Below are 24006 nucleotides of genomic sequence, written 5' to 3' on the forward strand. Positions count from 1 at the left end.
AGGCTAAAAACAATCAACCTGAAGCTATTAATGTACTTAGCAAGCTAACCTAGCTAGCCTGCACTCCTGTCAGGGAGTTGGTTTCAGTTTGCTCATTTATTCCAATAAATGTCAGAGAAAACAACCTGTTTGGACTGTAGCCAAGGTCGCTTTTGTGTCAAACAAGAGAAACGGATACGCTGTGGGTTAAAAAGGTGGATTTTGGAGCATTCATTGCAACTGTTCTTTACTGTATGGCACAAATTACGAAGAAGTTGGACATCATTGTGGCTGCAGCTTGAAAAGTATCTAGTACTTCAGGAGTTCACAGCGGAAGATCTCCAAGGGGTATTGCCAATGGAAGATGTCACCCATTTTTTGGTGTGTTTTTGTTGGTAGTTTGTATGGATATTTCCCCCAACCCAAGAATGTTCCCATTTTTGGGATCTTTTTGTTTTCATCCCGCACATTAGGTGGCAGCAATACACATTTTTGGGTGTACTCTGCCAATAAATCTTAAAGAAGAAGTAATGGAAGCGAACATAGTTATTATTACATATGTGACGTAACACACTTTAGCTAGTGTTACACCCTAGAAAGAAAAGTTCAACAACTGGTAAAGAATCAAGCCAACTGCTAGTCTAATAAACCGAAGAACAACTACTCAGCACAGCCTACATTTCAGCAACCACAGCAACCTCTTTTACGATCGAAAAAGGCTTTCAACGCGTATATTGCTTGAAGATCACAGACAAACAACCAGTAGGCAGTTGTAATGGTAAGCGTCGAATCATGTTGAAACGGTTTTGATTATACGTGTAAGTGATGTTTTGATCTGTGGTGTCCGCAACAATGGTGTACATTTTTAAACTTACCATAAATTGCCCCTGTATAATAGAGATAGTTAACATTTGTGTTGACAGGATCGGAAAGGGCGATGCCATTGTAGATTTGGAGTGTGAGGGAGAAGTCATGGTTAGCCCATCATACCCCAATAATGCACTAAAGAAGCCTAAAGTTACTCCTTATCATCAAAGGACATTAAATGTTCCGTTTATAGGCGAAATGCCTCTGGAAGCCAAACCCGCTAAATACTCAATCCTAACATGAATCGATTCTCAATTGCCTTACAGTTCTATGAACATAAATCCCTCGACTTTCCTAGCACATTAAAACCATTTCACAAACGCAAAATACACACGGTTTATTTATATGATTTTATTAAGCGTCATACACCTACCAGTGCCCAGCCCACATGGGTTTACATTTTTCCTTGTACTAAAAACAAAATAACATTTGACAAATTATAATAATCATGGCAGGTACAGCTACACTACACAAAAAAATACATTGTTTAATTTTTTTTGCAGCAGCCAGTATTTTTTTAGTGTCGACAGTCTTCCGTTTACACACAGGTGTTCAGAGACGCAGATAGCTAATTAGCACAGGTGCCACTCTGTCTTCCGTCATTGGGGGCTATTCTATGGGTGCTGAAACCAGTTGTTTCTTTTTAAAAACAAAATAGTTATGTCGGAGCTTCAGTAGTTGTTTCTCAACTCCATCCTAAATCGTTTGAGTTTAATCATCTACTTATCGTGGGTCTTCTTAAGAGCCCCGATGCCTTCTCTAAAAGGTAACGCAAATTACGGTACGGTTTTGGAAACATAAGGAATGTATTTTTCATATCGGAAAAAGAGGGTATATTAAGACATCATTTAGGGTTTCCGCACAGCCATATCTCCATGTTGCTACGCGTGTTAACGGAAAACCGAGGCAGCCATCTAGCGTGCTCGGAACATCTGTGTGTAAGCATACAGTGCGTTCGGAAAATATTCAGACCCCTTGCCTTATTCTAAAATGGATTAAAGTTTTTATTTATCATCAATCTACACACAATACCCCACAATGACAAAGAAAAAATAGGTTTCTAGAAAACGTATAAAAAAACGGAAATCACATTTAAATAGGTATTCAGACCATTTACTCAGTACTTTGTTGAAGCATCTTTGGCAGCGATTACAGCCTCGATTATTCCTTGGTATGACGCTACAAGCTTGGCACACCTGTATTTGGGGAGCTTCCCATTCTTCTCTGCAGATCCTCTCAATCTGTATCAGTTTGGATGGGTACTGTCGCTGCACAGCTATTTTCAGGTCACTCCCGACATGTTCGATCAGGTTCAAATCCGGGCTCTGGCTGGGCCTCTCAAGGACATTCCAAGACATGTCCCGAAGCCACTCCTGCATTCTCTTGGCTGTTTCCTTAAAGTTGTCCTCCTGATGGAAGGTGAACCTTTGCCCCAGTCCGAGGTCCTAAGCGCTCTGGAGTAGTCTTTTAATTTTTTTATTTAATTTTAAAAACTTTAATCTGTTCATCTTTGCCTTGATCCTGACTAGTCTCCCAGTCCCTGCCACTGAAAATCCCCACAGCATGATGCTGCCACTACCATGCTACACTGTAGGGATGGTGCCAGGTTTCCTCCAGATGTGACGCTTGGCATTCAGGCCAAAGAGTTCAGTCTTTGATTTCATCAGACCTGATAATCTTGTTTCTCATGGTCTGAGAGTCCTTTAGGTGCTTTTTGGCAAACTCCAAGTGGGCAGTCATGTGCCTTTTTTTACTGAGGAGTGGCTTCCATCTGACCACTAACATAGATGCCTGATTGGTGCTGCAGGGATGATTGTCCTTCTGGAAAGTTCTCACATCTCCACAGAGGAGATGTGACCAAGGCCCTTCTCCCCTGATTGCTCAGTTTGGCCGGCGGCTAGCTCTAGGAAGAGTCTTGGTGATTCCAAACTTCTTCCATTTAATAATGATGGAGGCCCCTGTGGGGACTTTCAATGCTGCAGATTTCTTTTGATACCTTTCGCCAGATTTGTGCTTCAACACAATCCTGTCTCGGAGCTCTACGGACAATTCCTTCAGCCTCATGGCTTGGTTTTTTTCTCTGACATGCACTGTCAATTGTGGGACTTTTATATAGACAGGTGTGTTCCTTTCCAAATCATGTCTGATCAATTGAATTTACCCCAGGTGGACTCCAAACATTTCAAGCATAATCAATTGAAACCAGATGCACCTGAGCTCAGTTTCGAGTCTCATAGCAAAGGGTCTGAATACTTAAGGTATTTCTGTTTATTTGTAATACATTTGCAAAACAATTTTAAAAACTTTTTTCGCTTTGTCGTTAATGGGGTAGTGTGTGTAGATTGAGGAAAAAAATTAAAATAATTTAAAAATAAGGCTAACAAAAGGTGGATAATGTCAAGGGGTCTGAATACTTTCTGAATGCACTGTAACTGGGGAGGGAGTGTAGTTCATCAACTGGAGGCACACAGAGCATATGGATCTGTGCAAAACTGCTACAGTAAGTGTGTATTTTTATTTTAAAAATTATTTCTCGCTGTTATGCCCCTTATCTTTCACATTCATATCATCATATGTTTCGAAAACCGCTTTGCAAGCTATGATTAACGCGTTTTTCTAAACGATAAAACTTAGCGTCGGAATTGTAGTTCACACTGAGCCAACCCTGGGCAAGTTTTTTTTTTTTTTTTTGAGAGTTAAATTATGGTGAAACTGAGTGGCCTACATATTGATACGAACAATCCAAGACCTAGCGGCCTCTTCAAGGGGTTAATTGTTGCTGGACCTGGGTTCGAGTCCTGGTCGGGGCTACCCCGCGAATTCACTACACTGGTGTCGGAAGTGGGAGGGTGCCCGTTAGGCCATCGGAGAGGCGTGCACACGAGGGACTTGGTATAGTATTGAAACGCGGCGACATTCTTTCCCAAAGGAAGAGAGTATAATGTAGTGACCAACCCAACACCTAGCAATCTCGTCAAGACCTCTTGGCATAACGGTTAAGGTGTTGGCTTGACAAACGGATAAGGTGTTGGCTTGACAAACCGGGCTCGAGACCCGGTTTGGGCTACCCCCAAATTCGCTACAATAGGTTTTCTTTAATACAAGAGCCATAACCATTGACCAATCCTTCTGTGTATTTTTCTAAATCCTCTGAATTAATCCACAATGAGCAGCCTAGTGTAGAAAGAGGGCAGTGCTGTTATGTGACACAAGGTATATTTCTCCCCCCCACACACACACTATTTACCAGGAAAAACAACAACAATTCACTGGGATCCTCTACACCAGCAGAATGCTCAGGACCTGTGCAGGTGATAGTGCTATCAATATTTATACTTTTTTTTAATGATATTGATGGCATCTTTAATTGCAGGAAAAGTAGAAGCCTGAAAACACATCAGGATCAAAGGAGAATCTCACCTCTTCTGAAAAACACTCTAAAACCAAAGAGGTAAGCATTTTGGTTGAATTTGTTGCTGTACTCTTTATTTATCAATATGGAATCTCAACTCAGAATGTACTTAACTGTAAAACATGTGTCCCTTTCTTTGTTTCAGGATAACCTATCTACACAGTGATCTGTCAGCCAGCAGTGACAGTCTCTCAGACAAAACATCAAAGGTGAGGCTGGTGTTACACAATGCAACTTGCCTCCAATTTGTTTTGCATGCAACTAGGTTGCATTTGGATCGCTTCATTTAACACCCCCAGCAAATAATAAGCAGCTTTTAATTTATTTTTTGTCTTTATCTGTCAGAACAAACTGGTTGGAGCCATGAACAAGCTGAATCCTTTTAAATCAACTCCCAAAGTAAGACGACATAGCTGTTGTACTAGCCAATGAGATTACACTAATAAGATCCCTCCAGAAAAAAATAGATTTCACTTGTAGAAAATCACATGATTTCGCATGAAATTCATGTGGTTTTTCCATAGGTTGTGCTTATTTTCTTTCACTATCATATGACAGTTTGAACTATGACGATAGAGTAATTACATTTATAACGATGCTTGAGACTGATAGTTTGAGCTGAATATGGTGGCAACATCTACAGCCCGAGAACAAACATACTGAACAAAATATAAATGCAACATGCAACAATTTCTATGATTTTACTGAGTTACAGTTTATATAAGGAAATTAGTCCATTTAAATAAATAAATTAGGCCCGAATCCATAGATTTCACATGACTGGGGATACAGATATGCATCTGGTGGTCACAAAAATGTGTCAACTAACTTTTTGTCCTGAATAAGAAGTCTTATGTTTGGGGCAAATTAAATACAATACATTACTGAGTACCGCTCTCCATATTTTCAAGCATAATGGTGGCTGCATCATGTTACTGGTATGCTTGTAATCGTTAAGGGCAGGGGAGTTTTTCAGGATAAACAAATAAATGGAATGGAGCTAAGCACAGGCAAAATCCTAGAGGAAACCTGGTTGTCTGCTTTCCACCAGACACTGGGAGATACATGTACTTTTCAGCAGGATAATAACCTAAAACACAAGGCCAAATCTACAGTGGAGTTGCTTACCAAGAAGACAGTGAATGTTTGAGTGGCAGAGTTAGTTTTGACATAAATCTGCTTGAAAAACTATGGCAAGACTTAAATGATTGTCTAGCAATAATCAACCAATTTAACAGAACTTGAAGAACTTTGAAAAGAATAACGGGCAAATATTGTACAATCCAGGTGTGCAAGGCTCTTAGAGACTTACCCAGAAAGATTCACAGCTGTAATCACTGCCAAAGGTGACTCTAACATGTATTTACTCAGGGGTGTGAATACTTATGTAAATTATATTTCTTTTTCATTTTCAATAAATTAGCTAACATTTCTAAAAACATGTTTTCACTTTGTCATGATGCGTTTTTGTGTGTATATAAAAAAAAAGGTTTTAATCCATTTTGAATTCAGGCTGTAACACAACAAAATGTGGAGTAAGTCAAGGGTTATGAATACTTTCTGAAGGCACTATATAAGGAACCAGGATCAGATGTTGAAGAGCCACCTGCCACCACAGAAAAGCTTCCCAACCACAGACATTCCTATGTACGGCCCTGTTCATCTGTTACTGTTCCTGTTTCATTATGTAATTCAAGTCGTATTGCATGTCATTTCTGTCAGAATTACCAATGGAGCCATATCAAAAATGAATCCATTCTGCTCTTTAACTACAGTAAAAATTACAATGAATTTAACTGTTGGTGGTGGTGCTTGTATCAATGATAATGATTTTTGTGAAATGTTCGTTAGGATTATGATGGCGTGATGTTTTCCCGTCTGGATTACTGCAACTCGCTGTTGGCTGGGCTCCCTGCCTGTGCCATTAAACCCCTACAACTCATCCAGAACGCCGCAGCCCGTCTGGTGTTCAACCTTCCCAAGTTCTCTCACGTCACCCCGCTCCTCCGCTCTCTCCACTGGCTTCCAGTTGAAGCTCGCATCCGCTACAAGACCATGGTGCTTGCCTACGGAGCTGTGAGGGGAACAGCACCTCAGTACCTCCAGGCTCTGATCAGGCCCTTACACCCAAACAAGGGCACTGCGTTCATCCACCTCTGGCCTGCTCGCCTCCCTACCACTGAGGAAGTACAGTTCCCGCTCAGCCCAGTCAAAACTGTTCGCTGCTCTGGCCCCCCAATGGTGGAACAAACTCCCTCACGACGCCAGGACAGCGGAGTCAATCACCACCTTCCGGAGACACCTGAAACCCCACCTCTTTAAGGAATACCTAGGATAGGATAAAGTAATCCCTCTCACCCCCCCCCCCCCTTGAAATATTTAGATGCACTACTGTTCCACTGGATGTCATAAGGTGAATGCACCAATTTGTAAGTCGCTCTGGATAAGAGCGTCTGCTAAATGACTTAAATGTAATGTAAATGTTTTCAAAGTCGCGATAGTGGCGGTTTGTGTTGGTGGTTTTGAGTTCAGTGCAAGTGGTGATGCTGCAGAGATGTTAATCAATATGGTGAGAAGGATGATCCCTTTAAAATAACAATGTCTTTCCTTGTTCAGAAGGACAATGAAGATGCAAAGTTACTCGGGGACAAGGAGAGGCAGGAAGAGGAAAAGCAAAAACAGTGAGTTTGTTACATTTATACCACACACACTTGTTCTACTATCCTAGCGGAGACCTAAAATTGATTTCCATTCTAAATCTTATTTACCCTAAACCTAACCGCTAACCATAATTCTAAACATAACTGAAAATAGCCTTTGTGATTGTGGGGACATTGGAAATGTTCTTTGTTTTACTATCCTTGTGGGAAGGATAGAAGATCAAGACCATACACACAATCAAAGTTGCTTCTCTCTTTCGAAAGTCCTCTCTCTTCCTTGTCTCCACCTTTTCCTAAAGTTCCCACCAGCCTTTGCTTCTCTAACTCCCACAAAGTCACAGGAACAGAACAGTGATTGACTGAGTGTCCTTGTCAGGTCAAAAGCAATCCGATCCAGAGGGAGAGGAAGGAGAGAACTGAAACACAGCCGGCAGTTCCTCCCAGACCCACTGAAGAGGTAGGCAAACTGCTCCTCCTTACCGTATGTCAAATGTTTTATATATCTCTACTGAGGTTGTCTGTCACCCCTCCACAGGAGCTGAAGGATACAGCCTTACATGACAGACTGAAGAAGAAGGAGACGAACGACAATCAGGTATGGTTTACACCAGTCATGTTCATTTTTGGATGTGTGTTATCTATAGTGGGGTCTGAATTTAATTTGAGGGTCAAAGATCATACTTCCAAGACTTGCTAACCTCTCACCATTAACATGGGGAGGTTAACATGTCTTGGGGGTATGATCTTTGATCCTCTTGTAACTATTCACTAATAATTATTCACGATTCATTCAGGATTATCCATAATCATTGAAGCATCCACATTAGGGCTGTCCTGGACCAAAAAATAAATACTTAGTCGCCTGAAAGTCATCTGTTCGATTCGCCAATTTTTTAAATTTTTATGAGTATTTTCCCCTATATAGACACATGCTTTTTTAATGAAATAAACACAAATGACTCGGGAGCCAGAGATCTAGCTAGATAAGCCGAAGAAAAACATACATTTGACCAAACCATTCTCATCCCTCTCCTGCTGGCTTTTGCAGATTCTGCCATTACTCTCCTGAAGTTGCCGGTAATAGGCTAAATGAGGAGTCGGCAACCTTTCATGTGGCATGCCAATTTATCTTACTTTTTCTACCTATCTGTGTGCCAGTTGTGGTTTTCATAAGCACATTGTTGTGGAACAGTTTTGTTTTATAATAACGTCTTCATATCTCAGTCATTGTCATGTGATTAATCAAAATTCTATCCAAATTTGAATAAAAATGATAAACCTAAAGTGACTCCTATTGCCATTGCCAACTATGTAAAAAAATGTGCCTACATAAAGACAACAAATAAAAACATTGCAGCCTGCAAGTAGAAAATATTCTGATTTAAAAAATAAATAACCTATAAATCACATTGGCTACGCATGGCCTGTCTGCAACCAACTTGAAACATTGTATTAACTTTGGTCTGGCCCAATGCTTGCCTAACGAACTTGCAACATTGTATAAAATATTCTGGGCGCTCAGTTTCTGTGCCAGTGAGCTCAGGACAGACACAGCTGTAGGCTATTTACGCAAGGGATATTAAGCAGTGCTTGACTTGGGCAGGAGCTCACTAGAGCTGAGTACCGACACCTCAAATGCTCTACTGCTTGAGCTTCTGTTCCTCTTATAGAATATTATCTCAAAAGTATTGTGGAGCTCCTGTACTTAAACAGTACCAGCACCAAAAATGAGAACCGGAACCTATTTGTCTAAGTCAAGCACTGATAAGTTATCAGGTAGGTCTGTTTGATGACGTTTCCACTGGATCGGAGCATGACATTTTTCCCTTTCACGCTGAGTGGTTATCGAAAGGGAGAGAGCTGGAAAGATTTTAAAAATACATTGAGGAACTATTGTCATTCTCAATGGATGTAAAAACATGCTTTGTTTGCTTGCTATTTAGGTGAAGAAAACATTACTTTGAGAAGCTCTACAGCCAATCAGAAATACTATCAGATCCCCAAATGGGCACATTCCTATTCCTACATTTGCGAGCAGGCCAGGTAGCCTACAGGCCTACTTCTAAGGGTAGTCAAACTCCAAGCGGGCTGTCATGTGCCTTTTACTGAGGAGTGGCTTCCGTCTGGCCACTACCATAAAGGCCTGAATGGTGGAGTGCTGCAGGGATGGTTGTCCTTCTGGAAGGTTCTCCCGTCTCCACAGAGGAACTCGAACTCTGTCAGTGACCATTGAGTTCTTGGCCACCTCCCTGACCAAGGCTCTTCTCCCCCGATTGCTCAGTTTGGCCAGGTAGCCAACTCTAGGTAGAGTCTCTGTGGTTCCAAACTTCTTCCATTTAAGAAAGATGGCGGAAACTGTGTTTTTGGTGACCTTCAATGCTGTAGACATTTTTTGGTACCCTTCCCCAGATCTGTGCCTCGACAAAATCCTCTCTCTGAGCTCTACAGACAATTCCTTCAACCTCATGGCTTGGTTTTTGCTCTGACATGAACTGTCAATTGTGGGACCTTTTATTTAGACCGGTGTGTGCTTTTCCAAATGATGTCCAATCAATTGAATTTACCACAGGTGGACACCAAGTTGTAGAAACATCCCAAGCATGATCAATGGAAACAGGATGCACCTGAGTTCGAGTCTCATAGGCAAAGGGTCTGAATACGTACAGTACCAGTCAATGGTTTTTCTTTACTATTTTCTATATTGTAGAATAATAGTGAAGACATCAAAACTATGAAATAATACATATGGAATCATGTAGTAAACAAAAGTGTTAAACAAATCAACATATTTTATATTTGAGATTCTTCAAAGTAGCCACCCTTTGCTTTGATGACAGCTTTGCACACTCCTAGGTAAGTTAGGATCACTTTATTTTAAGAATGTGAAATGTCAGATAATAGTTGAAATGTATTTAAGCTTTTATTTATTTATTCATATTCCCAGTGGGTCAGAAGTTTACATACACTCAATTAGTATTTGATAGCATTGCCTTTCAATTCTTTAACTTGGGTCAAATGTTTCGGTGTAGGCTTCCACAAGCTTCCCACAATAAGTTCCTCCTGACAGAGCTGGTGTAACTGAGTTAGGTTTGTAAGCCTCCTTGCACGCACATGCTTTTTCAGTTCTGCGCACAAATGTTCTATAGGATTGAAGTCAGGGCTTTGTGATGGCCACTCCAATACCTTAACTTTGTTGTCCTTAAGCCGTTTTGCCACAACTTTGGAAGTATGCTTTGGGTCGTTGTCCATTTGGAAGACCCATTTGTGACCATGCTTTAACTTCCTGACTGATGTCTTGAGATGTTGCTTCAATATATCAACATCATTTTCTTTCCTCATGATGCCATCTATTTGTGAAGTGCACCAGTCCCTACTGCAGAAAAATGATCCCCACAACATGATGCTGCCACCCCCGTGCTTCACGGTTGGGATGGTATTCTTTGGCTTGCAAGCCTCCCCCTTTTCCCTCCAAACATAATGATGGTCATTATGACCAAACAGTTCTATTTTTGTTTCATCAGACCAGAGGACATTTCTCAAAAAAGTACGATCTTTGTCAACATGTGCAGTTGCATACCGTAGTCTGGCTTTTTTATGGCGGATTTGAAGTAGTGGATTTCTTTGCTGAGTGGCTTTTCAGGTTATGTCGACATAGTACTCGTTTGACTGTGGATATAGATACATCTGTACCTGTGAAGATGCTGAAAGTAACAAGGTCCTTTGCTGTTCTGGGATTGATTTGCACTTTTCGCACCAAATTATGTTCATATCTAGGAGACAGAACGCGTCTCCTTCCTGAGTGGTATGACAGCTGTGTGTTCCCATGGTGTTTATACTTGCGTACTATTTTTTTGTACAGATGAATGTGGTACCTTCAGGTGTTTGGAAATTGCTCCCAAGGATGAACCAGACTTGTGGAGCTCTACAATTATTTCTGAGGTCTTGGCTGATTTCTTTAGATTTTCCCATGATGTCAAGCAGAGAGGCACTGAGTTTGAAGGTAGGCCTTGAAATACATCCACAGGTACACCTCCAATTGACTCAAATGATGTGAATTAGCCCATCAGAAGCTTCTAAAGCCATGACCTCATCTTCTGGAATTGTCTAAGCTGTTTAAAGGCACAGTCAACTTAGTGAATGTAAACTTCTGACCTACTGGAATTGATACAGTGAAATAATCTGTCTGTTAAACAATTTTTGGAAAAATGACTTGTCATGCACAAAGTAGATGTCCTAACCGACTTACCAAAACTATTGTTTGTCAACAAGAGATGTTTGGAGTGGTTGAAAAATGAGTTTTAATGACTCCAACCTTTGTGTGTGTGTGTGTGTGTGTGTGTGTGTGTGTGTGTGTGTGTGTATCAGCAAAAAAATAAACTTCTCACTGTCAACTGTTTTATTTTTAGCAAACTTAACATGTATAAATATTTGTATGAACATAAGATTCAACAACTGAGACACAAACTGAACAAGTTCCACAGACATGTAACTAACAGATATGGAATAATGTGTCCCTGAGCAAAGGGGTGGTCAAAATCAAATTAACAGTCAGTATCTGGTGTGGCCACCAGCTGCATTAAGTACTGCAGTGTATCTCCTCCTCATGGACTACACCAGATTTGCCAGTTCTTGCCGTGAGATGTTTCCCCACTCTTCCACCAAGGCACCTGCAAGTTCCCGGACATTTCTGGGGTGAATGGCACTAGCCTTCACCCTCCGATCTATCAGGTCCCAGACGTGCGCAATGGGATTGAGATCCGGGCTTTTCGCTGGCCATGGCAGAACACTGACATTCCTATCTTGCAGGCATTCCTATCATACACAGACATTCCTATCATACACAGAACGAGCAGTATGGCTGGTGGCATTGTCATGCTAGAGGGTCATCTCAGGATGAGCCTCTTTTAGTGTCATACGTTTTCATAACTGTGACTTTAATTGCCTACTGTCTGTAAACTGTTAGTGTCTTAATGACTGTTCCACAGGTGCATGTTTATGGTTCAAGCATAGGAAACAGTGCTTAAACCCTTTACAATGAAGATCTGTGAAGTTATTTGGATTTTTACGAAGTATCTTTGAAAGACCTTGTCCTGAAAAAGGGACATTTCTTTTTTTGGTGTGTGTATATGTACATACAGTGGGGCAATCGTCAGCCACCAATTGTGCAAGTTCTCCCACTTAAAACGATAAGAGAGGCCTGTAATTTTAATCATAGGTACACTTCAACTATGAGAGACAAAATGAGAGAAAAAATCCAGAAAAATCACATTGTAGGATTTTTAATGAATTTATTTGCAAATTATGGTGGAAAATAAGTTTGCTGTGTCTGTCAGCGTAGTGTCCAGAGCATGAAGGCGCTACCAGGAGACAGGCCAGTACATCAGGAGACGTGGAGGAGGCCGTAGGAGTGCAACAACCCAGCAGCAGGACCGCTACCTCCGCCTTTGTGCAAGGAGGAGCAGGAGGCGCACTGCCAGAGCCCTGCAAAATGACCTCCAGCAGGCCACAAATGTGCATGTGTCTGCTCAAACGGTCAGAAACAGACTCCATGAGGGTGGTATGAGGGCCCGACGTCCACAGGTGGGGGTTGTGCTTACAGCCCAACACCGTGCAGGACGTTTGGCATTTGCCAGAGAACACCAAGATTGGCAAATTCGCCACTGGCGCCCTGTGCTCTTCACAGATGAAAGCAGGTTCACACTGAGCACATGTGACAGACGTGACAGAGTCTGGAGATGCCGTGGAGAACGTTCTGCTGCCTGCAACATCCTCCAGCATGACCGGTTTGGCGGTGGGTCAGTCATGGTGTGGGGGGGCATTTCTTTGGGGGGCTGCACAGCCCTCCATGTGCTCGCCAGAGGTAGCCTGACTGCCACTAGGTACTGAGATCCTCCGACCCCTTGTGAGACCATATGCTGGTGCGGTTGGCCCTGGGTTCCTCCTAATGCAAGACAATCCTAGACCTCATGTGGCTGGAGTGTCAGCAGTTCCTGCAAGAGGAAGGCATTGATGCTATGGACTGGCCAGCATGTTCCCCTGGGAGGAGATCCCTCAGGAGACCATCCGCCACCTCATCAGGAGCATGCCCAGGCGTTGTAGGGAGGTCATACAGGCACGTGGAGGCCACACACACTACTGAGCCTCATTTTGACTTGTTTTAAGGACATTACATCAAAGTTGGATCAGCCTGTAGTGTGGTTTTCCACTTTTAAATCCAGACCTCCATTGGTTGATAAATTAGATTTCCATTGATCATTTTTGTGTAATTTTGTTGTCAGCACATTCAACTATGTAAAGAAAATAAGAATATTTCATTCATTCAGATCTAGGATGTGTTATTTTAGTGTTCCTTTTATTTTTTTGAGCAGTGTATATGTGTGTGTATATTACGCGCTACTGCTTGACAAAAGAAAATCTTGGTCGACCAACAACCTATCGACCAAACAATCGACCCGTTGACTAATTGGGGTCATACCTAATTCACATTAATGTATTTAGAAACATATATTATATTTTTATTTACAATAAAAATGACTCCAATGACACACTACATTATATACCATTAATTTCTATTGGGCACTAAATCTGAAACCCAACTAAAATAAACCGCAAATGCATCCAAGCTTTATGTTGTCATTGCATTCTAGGACCAAATGCTAAACTTTTGAAGACTTCAATTCTAAGATTATTTAGGGGTGTCAATTTTGACCCCTACCCTTTTTGAGAAAAAACAAGTATTACTTGTTAACAGTCTTTCTCTGAGCAATTGTTTTAGTATAAAATATAATGCAATATTTAGCATACAATATAGCTCAGTATTTGAATTGTTTATTTTATACAGTTATTACTGCTCATCTTTATCAAGGATGTCAATCATTTCTGACCCCTCTGTATATGTAGTGTACCGGTATCTCTGTTTAATTAATGCACAATTCAGATGGTGACTATATTCGTCCTTCTGACTATTTCAGGCTAACCGTAATATGATGCCGAGTGAGAGGAAAGGGAAAACTGCTGAAACTCCAGTGGTTCCTCCTAGACCCACAGAAGAGGTAGGCTTGGATGATTGACTGGTCAGGATTTATAATCATATCTAAATGATCTGTATCTATCAGTTATCCTGTGTCATGGTGGCTCATATAGGAGGATTTTGTCTTATGTTTCCAGGAGATAAACAGACCAGCCAGACGTGGTCAGCAAAATACAAAAAAAGACAATCTGGTAAGCGCATGCACATACGCTCGCACACACACACACACACACACACACACACACACGCAAACACATGCACACTCCTTATCTGTAAATAATTTTCTAGGACCAATGTGATGATGAATGCCTTAAAGAGGGTGAATCTCTCTTCCCGGTGGTAAAAGAGGAGGGAGAGGACAAGGATGAAGAAGAGGCCGTGGTTAAACTTACAGATAGCACATCAGTAAGTTTGTTTTCATCTTATATTCTACATCCCCCTAGACCTCGACCTGTATCCACAAAGCTTCTCGGAGTAGGAGCGCTGATCTAGGATTAGTTTGGGCTTTTAGACCGTAATGATTATATTGACAGGTGGGGTCCTGATCCTAGATAAGCACTCGTACTCTGATACGCTTTAGGAATATGGGCACAGTACTCTATCCTTGCTGTGTTCATGCTCAGACACTGAGTTTAAAAAAAAAAAAAATTTTTTTTTTTTTTTTTTGAGCTTTTATTTAACTAGGCAAGTCAGTTAAGAACATTCTTATTTTCAATGACGGCCTAGGAACAGTGGGTTTAACTGCCTTGTTCAGGGGCAGAACGACAGATTTGTACCTTGTCAGCTCAGGGATTTGAACTTGCAACCTTTCGGTTACTAGTCCAACACTCTAACCACTAGGCTACCCTAACCACTAGGTGAACAAAATTAACACTTCCCTTTACTTGCCCTTTGCGTTAATGTATTGATTTGCATTCTATTGTTCTTAGGCCAAGATGCGAGAACCCACGAGACACAATCCTTTCATGCCACGCGGTGCTGGAGGCAAGGTAACGTTCAAACCTCCTAGTTTCATGCACACACATCTGTTGATCTCCCATTGTGTACATTGTAGTTCCCTTCCTCCAGGTGTTAACTATGGTTTACAATATGCATATTATGGTTCCGTTGTGGGATAACTGTTATAGTCCTCTCGTGTAAAAGTTGTTATATTTGATTATTGTCTGTTTCAGGGTAAAACCAAGAAGCGTGAACCCCAGCAGGGAGTTTCAGTCAGTGACTCAACAGAGGTAGCTCTGCACCCTGACACTCCTACTAACACTGTTCTGCCAGATACCCGTGCTGTTTTATTGGATATCTACTGTACAACCGTCACTCCTGAGGTTTTGTTTGTGTATGTGATTGCTTGACTGCCACAGCTAACAGACTGTAAAGTGGCCCAGGATTGCAAAATGGCTGTCACATGAGGTCTATTAGATGACTAGCTCTTTTTTTTCTTGGTCACTGGAAGGATTTTCCCACACGGTATTCTCTGACTCTCAACTAAGATTTACATTTTTTTTTTTTAATCTTCTGTTCTTTTTATCTCTACCTACCAAACACCCAGCCACACCACCTCACCCCTTACTTTGCATTGTGAATGGATTAGATTGCTATTTGCCTAAACTTGTTCCCCTGCTTCCTGTTTCTTTGAACCCTGGAAGATTTTAGATGCTCCACTTCTGCAAAACAGCAGAGAAAGGAACTGAAATCCAAAATCGCAACTTGAAATCTGAAACTGACCACGTATTTTCTCAGTTCTGGCCTGTGAATCTGATCTCTGATTAATTGTCTCTATATCTTGGTTGCTACACTGGCAGCAAAAACATTGGTTTGCCAAGAAATGTTCTACTTTTCTTTAGTGTGTAGAATGTATACATAACAGCATGTCATTTATCACCCCTGCCCTCTCAGAACAAAGGTGGAAATAAATCATTATTCGACCAATTGGAGGTATTCCGTATTAATCCAGCGGAGCCAGAACAGCAGGTTGGTTTCTGTAAACAATGTTAATAATATCAATATTTGCTCTTAAATACCCACATATTTACTTTTCACTCTTGGTTTCCTCGAACTGCCATGGAGTTGTGCATTTTATTTTAAATAGATTTTTGATTGAAAAGTATGACTTTCTGAAGCTGATTTAGGAAAATGTGTGTCTCAGCAGAATATGGATGGCCTGATGGAGTGGTGGAGCACAGTGGAGCGTGAGTCCGAAACATGTACACATACACACAGTACTGGCGTAGGGGTATTCCTTCAACTTGATCCAAATGAAGCCCTTTCTCTTTTGCTGCAGAGTGGGAAGACATGCCTCAAGAGCATGACATGACTGAGAAAGAGGAGGCCAAGTAAGTGATTCCTTATGTTGGGTGTTACCTTATGGTGTGTGCAGCTGTATAGAACAGCCATGTTATAAAGCTGGTAAATGGGTAAATCATACTATAGTAAGTAAGCATGGATAATACTAATTCATCTGAACTTGTTTTCCAGGGTGTTTGCAGTGACAGCTGAGAAGGTGCAGAAAGGTATCCGTGTGTTCAACAAGCTGTTCTCAGAGCGTGCAGAGAGCCTGTGGCAGCACGTCATTGACCTTAACAGCATTGCAGACGCCCTCGACTGTTTCAACAAGAAGACTAAGATCGCCCAAATCACTGGTGGTTCCACCAGCGCGGTAGGAGGCGTATGTACCATTGTAGGCCTCGCCCTGGCCCCCGTCACCTTCGGAACCTCTCTGATTGTCACGGCGGTGGGGCTGGGCGTGGCCACGGCGGGCGGCCTCACCACGGCTGGAGCCGGAATCTCCAACACGGTCAACAACTCCATGGACCGCAAGAAGGTGGAGGCCATCGTGACGGACTACCAGGAGAAGATAACCGACATCAACAAGTGCATGCTGTTCATCAAGCAGGGGATTGAGAGTCTGCGCAGGTTCGACCTGCTGAAGATGAAGAAGCATGCGTACAACCGCGACTTCCCGGGCCTCAACAACCTCTACGAGGATGGTGCCATGGCCGGGAAGGCCATCCTCATTAATGCCAATGAGATGATGCGTGTGGTGCAGATAGCCAACGTGGCGGGCAGCACCGCTGCCAGAGCTGTCCAGATTGCCAGCATGGCCACCGGAGTGCTCACCGGCCTCTTTGTGGGCATGGACATCTACTTTGTGGCTAAGGACTCCAAGGAGCTGAAGAAGGGAGCCAAGTCAGAGTTTGCAGCCAAGATCAGGGAGGTGGCGACCCAGCTGCATGATGGACTGGTGGAGCTCAATGGCATACGGGTTGAGCTGCAGTCCTCAGATCCAGGCAACACCAATGAGACCAACACCCAAAACGCAGATAATACCAATTACAGCAAAAAAACAGAAATCTCTGATGACGATATTAACAACTATTAAACCTCTATCAACAAAAGCAATGTTGATAACAGCAACACTTCAGATAACAGCCATAAGACCAGAAAAATCCTAAACTGTATTTCCAACCCATCTCTACAACGACACATCCTGTCAGCATTAACACTACTAGTAGCAACGTTGAGGCTCTGATTCCCCAGTCTCTCTTTCATAGCACAAGCACCCATGCCTGAAACATTTTTTTTAGACTGCAAAAATAGAACCAGATGATATCTCCAGTAATCACTGGCTTGGGTTAAGAACTGTTATTAAAACTTACCTCTGTAAAATCTAGAAAAATAGTATATTGTATGACGAGCTCATGTCCACATTTTCCCTTGTCTTGCCCCAAAGAGTTGTATTGTAGTTGTGCGCATTGTGCCTGTCTCGACAATATTATCTACAGGACTTTATGAAAAGTAAGGGTTGAAAGTTAAATCAGTTTGTTCATGGGGGCAGGAAACAGTTCACAGATGAAAATTATGGAAATATGTTTTTTATTTTTTATATTACAAATACATTCTCATACACATTATGGAAGGGATCGTTGTGTCTATATTTTCTAATACAGACTAATGTAAAAAGCTAAATGTAATATTTTAAAGTTCAGGCAAATATTTTGATGGTTTCGATTTTTGATAGATACACACACACACAATCTTTGTACATACCTATGGTACTTATACATACAGTACCAGTCAAAGGTTTGGACACACCTACTCATTCAAGGGTTTTTCTTTATTTTTACTGAATTCTATTATTGTAGAATAATAGTGAATACATCAAAACTATGAAATAACACATATGGAATCATGTAGTAACCAAAAAAGTGTTTAAATATATTTTGATTTGTTTAAGCATACAGTGCCTTCGGAAAGTATTCAGACCACCACTTTACTTTTTCCACATTTTGATACATTATAGCCTTATTCTAAAATTGATTTGTTTTTCCCCTTAATCTACACACAATACCCCATAATGACAAAGCAAAAAAAGGTTTTTAGAACATTTAGCTAATTTATTAAAAATATAAAACATTGCAAGTATTCAGACCCTTTACTCAGTACTTTGTTGAAGCACCTTCAGCAGCAATTACAGCCTTGAGCCTTCTTGGGTGTAACGCTACAAGCTTGGCACACCTGTATTTGGGGAGTTGCAGATCCTTTCAAGCTCTGTCAGGTTGGATGGGGAGCATGGCTGCACAGCTATTTTAGGTCTCTCCAGAGACGTTCGATCGAGTTCAAGTCCGAGCTCTGGCGGGGCCACTCAAGGACATTCAGAGACTTGTCCCGAAGCCAATCCTGCGTTGTCTTGGCTGTGTGCTTAGGTTCATTGTCCTGTTGGAAGGTGAACCTTTGCCCCAGTCTGAGGTCCTGAGTGTTCTGGAACAGTGTTTCATTAAGGATCTCTCTGTACTTTGTGCCGTACATCTTTGCCTTGATCCTGACTAGTCTCCCAGTCCCTGCTGCTGAAAAACATTCCCACAGCATGATGCCACCACCATGCTTCACCGTAGGTATGGTGCCAGGTGTCTTCCAGATGTGATGCTTGGCATTCAGGCCAAAGAGTTCAATCTTGGTTTCATCAGACCAGAGAATCTTGTTTCTCATAGTCTGAGAGTCTTTAGGTGCCTTTAGGCAAACTACAAGTGGGCTGTCATGTGCCTTTTACTGAGTGGTGGCTTCCATCTGGCCACTCTTTCATAAAAGCCTGATTTGGTGGAGTGCTGCAGAGATGGTTGTCCTTCTGGAAGGTTCTCCTATCTCCACAGAGGAACTCCAGAGCACTGTCGGAGTGACCATCGGGTTCTTGGTCACCTCCCTGACCAAGGTCCTTCTCCCCCGATTGCTCCGTTTGGCAGGGCAGCCAGCTGTAGGAAGAGTCTTGGTTCCATTTAAGAAAGATGGAGGCAACTGTTTAGAAAGCACTTTCGCTACACCTGCCATAACATCTGCTAAATATGTGAATGTGAACAATACAATTTGATTTCTTGGGGACCTTCAATGCTGCAGAATATTTTTGGTATCCTTCACCAGATCTGTGCCTCAACACAATCCTGTCTCGGAGCTCTACGGACAATTCCTTCGACCTTGTGGCTTGGTTTTTGCTCTGACATGCACCGTCTATGGTGGGACCTTATATAGGCAGGTGTGTGCCTTTCCAAATGATATCAAATCAATTGAATTTAACACAGGTGTACTCCAAGTTGTAGAAACATGTCAAGTATGATCAATGGAAACACCATTCACCTGAGCTTAATTTTGATTCTCATAGCAAAGGGTCTGAATACTTATATAAACAAGGTATTTGATTTTTGTTTTTAATAAATTAGCAAAAATGTATAAACCTGTTTTCACTTTGTCATTATGGGGTATTCTGTGTAGATTTCTGAGGAATTTGTTTTATTGAATCAATTTTAGAATAAGGCTGTAACGTAACAAAATTTGGAAAAAGTCAAGGGGTCTGAATACTTTCCGAAGCCACTGTGGGGTAGGGGTTTTGTCACGATTTTATTCCAAAGAAAACATTGCTTATTGCATTGCTTCATTTTTAGGTCTGTTCGGGGGAATATTAATTTATATTGAAACATTCAGGTTTTTAATTAAGTCTAACTTTTATTTAATTAAGTCTAACTTTTATTTTAGGAATGTTCTATTACTGAGTAGTGCCTTACTCATTTATATTAAGTCGTATATAAATGAGGTCTCACTATGATTATTCTATTTTCCTGTCTTAGACTGGAAAGGTCTCAGCTGCTATGCAATTCAGTCCCTGTGTCTCCCCTGTCTCCTTCACTTGTGTGTGGTACTGATGCTGGATAAGTGATCTCGCCCTCTTTCTCTTTTACTCACTGACAAACTGGAGATGCCTCTTACAAAGGGCAGGGTCAGATATGATTTTTCATTGGTCAATTTTAGTAACAATTTTTGTTTTGCAATGTAGTATTTATCTAAAGAGTATATATGAAATGTAATAAGTTGCTAATAAACTTACGTATTATACAGTTGAATCTGTTTAATTTTAAGGAACAGGGTGGCAGACATTTCCCTCGTTCTGCCTCTGCTGCTGTGTCATGCCTTCGATACTGTATTTGTTCAACAAGTGGCCAAGCTCATTTATCAAATTGTCCTCTATAGCAATGTTTTCTGTAGCAAGGTGGAAGGCAGTGTGTATATCTCTGTGTGTTGGACTTGAAAGGCAAAGATTGTAAAAAAAAAAGATAAGCCATTGATTTAGTGGCTGCAGGGAAAGGGGACATGTATGGTTGAAGTCGGAAGTTTACATACAGCTAAGCCAAATACATTTAAACTCAGTTTCTCACAATTCCTGACAATTAATCCTCGTAAAAATTCACCATCTTAGGTCCGTTAGGATCACCACTTTATTTTAAGAATGTTAACTGTCAGCATAATAGTAGAGAATTATTTATTTCAGCTTTTATTTCTTTCATCACATTCCCAGTGGGTCAGAAGTTTACATACTAATTGAGTGTATTTGGTAGAATTGCCTTTAAATTGTTTAACTTGGGTCAAATGTTTCAGGTACACTTCCACAAGCTTCACACAATAAGTTGGGTGAATTTTGGCTGGTGTAACTGAGACCTGTTTGTAGTCCTCCTTGCTCGCACACGCTTTCTCAGTTCTGCCCAAAAATGTTCTATAGGATTCAAGTCTGGGCTTTGTGATGGCCACTCCAATACCTTGACTTTGTTGTCCTTAAGCCATTTTGTCACAACTCTGGAAGTATGCTTGGGGTCATTGTCAATTTGGAAGACCCATTTGTGACCATGCTTTAACTTTCTGAGTGATGATGTCTTGAGATGTTGCTTCAATATATCCACATAAATTTTCCTGCCTCATGATGCAATCTATTTTGTGAAGTGCACCAGTCCCTACTGCAGCAAAAGGACCACCACAACATGATGCTGCCACCCCCGTGCTTCACGGTTGGCATGGTGTTCTTCAGCTTGCAAGCCTCCCCATTTTTCCTCCAAAACAGGTTGGTCATTATGACCAAACAGTTCTATTTTTGTTTCATCAAACCAGAGGACATTTCTCCAAAAAGTACGATCTTTGTCCCCATGTGCGGTTGCAAACCATAGTCTGGCTTTTTTATGGCGGTTTTGGAGCAGTGGCTTCTTCCTTGCTGAGCAGCCTTTCAGGTTATGTCGATATAGGACTCGTTTTACTGTGGATATAGATACTTTTGTACCTGTTTCTTCCAGCATCTTCACAAGGTCCTTTTGAGGCTGTTCGGGGATTGATTTGCACTTTTCGCACCAAAGGACATTCATCTCTAGGAGACAGAACGAGTCTCTTTCCTGAGCGGTAGGACGGCTGTTTGAACAGATGAACGTGGTACCTTTAGGCATTTGGAAATTGCTCCCAAGATGAAGCAGACTTGTGGTCTACCATTTTTTTTTTTAGGTCTTGGCTGATTTCTTTTTCATTTTCCCATGATGTCAAGCAAAGACACACTTGAGTTTGAAGGTAGGCCTTAAAATACATTCAAAGGTACACCTCCAATTGAATCAAATGATGTCAATTAGCCTATCAGAAGCTTCTAAAATCATGACAATTTTCTGGAATTTTCCAAGCTCTTTAAAGGCACAGTCAACTTAGTGTATGTAAACTTCTGACTTCAACTGTAAGTCAAAGAAAACAACCACCTATCTCTTTGTTTTGATTCTACAAATCTAAGTTAAGGCCAGACCTATGTTTAACAGAACATTTGATCAGAAGCACAGTACAGTTTCTACAGCAGCATCTTCATAACGACTGACACTGACCTGGACACGATTGGACACTTCTTGACTTTCTCCACATTTTGTTGTTACGGCCTGAATTTTAAATGGATGAAATTGAGATTTTGTGTCACTGGCCTACACACACTACCCCATAATGAGTCAATAACTATTCAACCCCTTTGTTATGACAAGAATAAATACGTTTAGGAGTAAAAATGTGCTTAAGTTTCATAGACTCTCTATTCAATAAGGGTTTAACATGATTTTTGTAATGACTACCCTCATCTCTGTTCCACACACATACAATTAGCTGTAAGGTCCCTCAGTCGAGCAGTGAATTTCAAACACCGATTCAACTACATAGAATAGGGAGGTTTTCAAATGCCTCGCAAAGAAGGGCTCCTATAGGTATATGGGTTAAAATAAAATTAATGCAGACATTGGATATCCCTTTGAGCATGGTGACGTTATTAATTACACTTTGGATGGTGCATCAATACACCCAGTTACTGCAAAGATACAGGCGTCCTTCCTAACTCTGTAAAAAGGAAAAACAGAAATATCTCATTTACATAAGTATTCACACCCCGGCGTAAATCAGACACAGCAGTTTTCACTACATGTTTTTTGGGGATCTGTGCGAACCGTGTTAATAGTGATGACAGCTATTCTGTGGTTGTCTGTGAGGTATATCTGTCCCTCGCTCTCTGTTTCAATACCCTTTACAGGAGAGCCAGAAGTGTCAGTCAGATACACCTGGAGAGAGAGAAAAAGAGAGGGTGTGTTTAACAGGTTGAGAGCGCATGAGTGTGAGAAAGGTTTGCATGAACACAGGGCCATAACAGGGGTTTGAGTTTTAGTGAGGTCCGGAAGGGACACAGGTCATTTTTTAAAAGTTGAAGTTGGAACTTAAATGCTATTTGGAGAACAGTAAAAACAAGCAAAATGACCCCAGCCATTATCACCTTGGCTGCTGTAGGTTCATTCACCTACAAAAACATTGCCTATTAGCTATACAATTGTAACGTTATATCCCTGAAAGGGGGGAAATATGGCAAATGATTCACACTGACAGGTAGCATCAGCGACTGTTCAGTAATGACGAATTGCATAAAATCAACTCTTTACATATATCTCTTTTCTCAAACTACATACATTGCCTTCAGAAAGTATTCATCCCCCTTGAGCTATTTCACATTTTGTGTTACAGCCTGAATTTAATACAGATTTTTAAAAACGTATCACCTATTTACACACACAACCCCACATTGACAAAGTGAAAACATGTTTCAGTATTTTTTGATTTTTTGAAAATAAAATACAGAAACATCTTCCTTACATAAGTTTTCACACCCTTGAGTCAATACATGTTAGAATCACATTTGGCAGCAAATACAGCTGTGACTTTTCTGGGTACATCTCTAAGAGCTTTGCACACCTGGATTGTACAATATTTTCACATTATTTTTAAAATTCAAGCTCTGTCAAATTGGTTGTTTATCATTGCTCGACAACCATTTAAGTCTTTCCATAGATTTTCAAGTAAATGTATGTAAAAACTGTAACTAGTCCACTCTGTAACATTCAATGTTGTCTTGATAAGAAACTCCAGTGTACAAAACATTAGGAACACATTATTGCGTTGCACCCACTTTTGCCCTCAGAACAGCCTCAATTCGTCAGGGCATGGACTCTACAAGGTGTCGAAAGCGTTCCGAAGGGATGACGGCCCATGTTGATTCCAATGCGTCCCACAGTTGTGTCAAGTTGGCTGGATGTCCTTTGGGTGGTGAACCATTCTTGATACACATGGGGAAACGGTTGAGCATGAAAAACCCAACTGCGATGCAGTTCTTGACACATTGTGCCTAGCACCTACTACCATACCCTGTTCAAAGGCACTTAAATCTTTTGTCTTGCCCATTCACCCTGTGAATG

General features: G+C 41.2%; 1 protein-coding gene and 1 long non-coding RNA gene across 5 annotated transcripts; both read left to right on the top strand.

Annotated features, from left to right (window-relative positions):
- Positions 1-512: 512 nt before the first annotated feature.
- Positions 513-6463, top strand: LOC135565703 (uncharacterized). 2 transcript variants are annotated; one of them, XR_010461805.1, is made up of 5 exons: positions 513-757; positions 4220-4297; positions 4404-4467; positions 4604-5905; positions 6110-6463. It is a non-coding gene; the product is annotated as an uncharacterized LOC135565703 (long non-coding RNA). The 2 variants fall into 2 exon arrangements; XR_010461806.1 differs by having other exon boundaries at positions 4604-4657; positions 5771-6463.
- Positions 6464-7273: 810 nt separating this feature from the next.
- On the top strand, positions 7274-20325 carry LOC115114664 (apolipoprotein L5-like). 3 transcript variants are annotated; one of them, XM_065013555.1, is made up of 11 exons: positions 7274-7375; positions 7454-7513; positions 13890-13970; positions 14086-14139; positions 14237-14353; positions 14878-14937; positions 15121-15177; positions 15842-15916; positions 16095-16134; positions 16227-16278; positions 16421-20325. In XM_065013555.1, the coding sequence occupies exons 3-11, from the start codon at positions 13902-13904 to the stop codon at positions 17322-17324; spliced, it is 1428 nt and encodes a 475-aa protein (XP_064869627.1). In that variant the 5' UTR covers positions 7274-7375; positions 7454-7513; positions 13890-13901; the 3' UTR covers positions 17325-20325. The 3 variants fall into 3 exon arrangements, with proteins under 3 accessions (XP_064869627.1, XP_064869628.1, XP_029498947.1); XM_065013556.1 differs by having other exon boundaries at positions 7286-7375; positions 16092-16134; XM_029643087.2 differs by lacking the exons at positions 7274-7375; positions 7454-7513; positions 13890-13970 and having other exon boundaries at positions 14117-14139; positions 14295-14353; positions 16092-16134.
- Positions 20326-24006: the final 3681 nt, after the last annotated feature.

The sequence above is a fragment of the Oncorhynchus nerka genome, linkage group LG9b (genome assembly GCF_034236695.1).
Source record: "Oncorhynchus nerka isolate Pitt River linkage group LG9b, Oner_Uvic_2.0, whole genome shotgun sequence".
Taxonomy (NCBI): Eukaryota; Metazoa; Chordata; class Actinopteri; order Salmoniformes; family Salmonidae; genus Oncorhynchus; species Oncorhynchus nerka.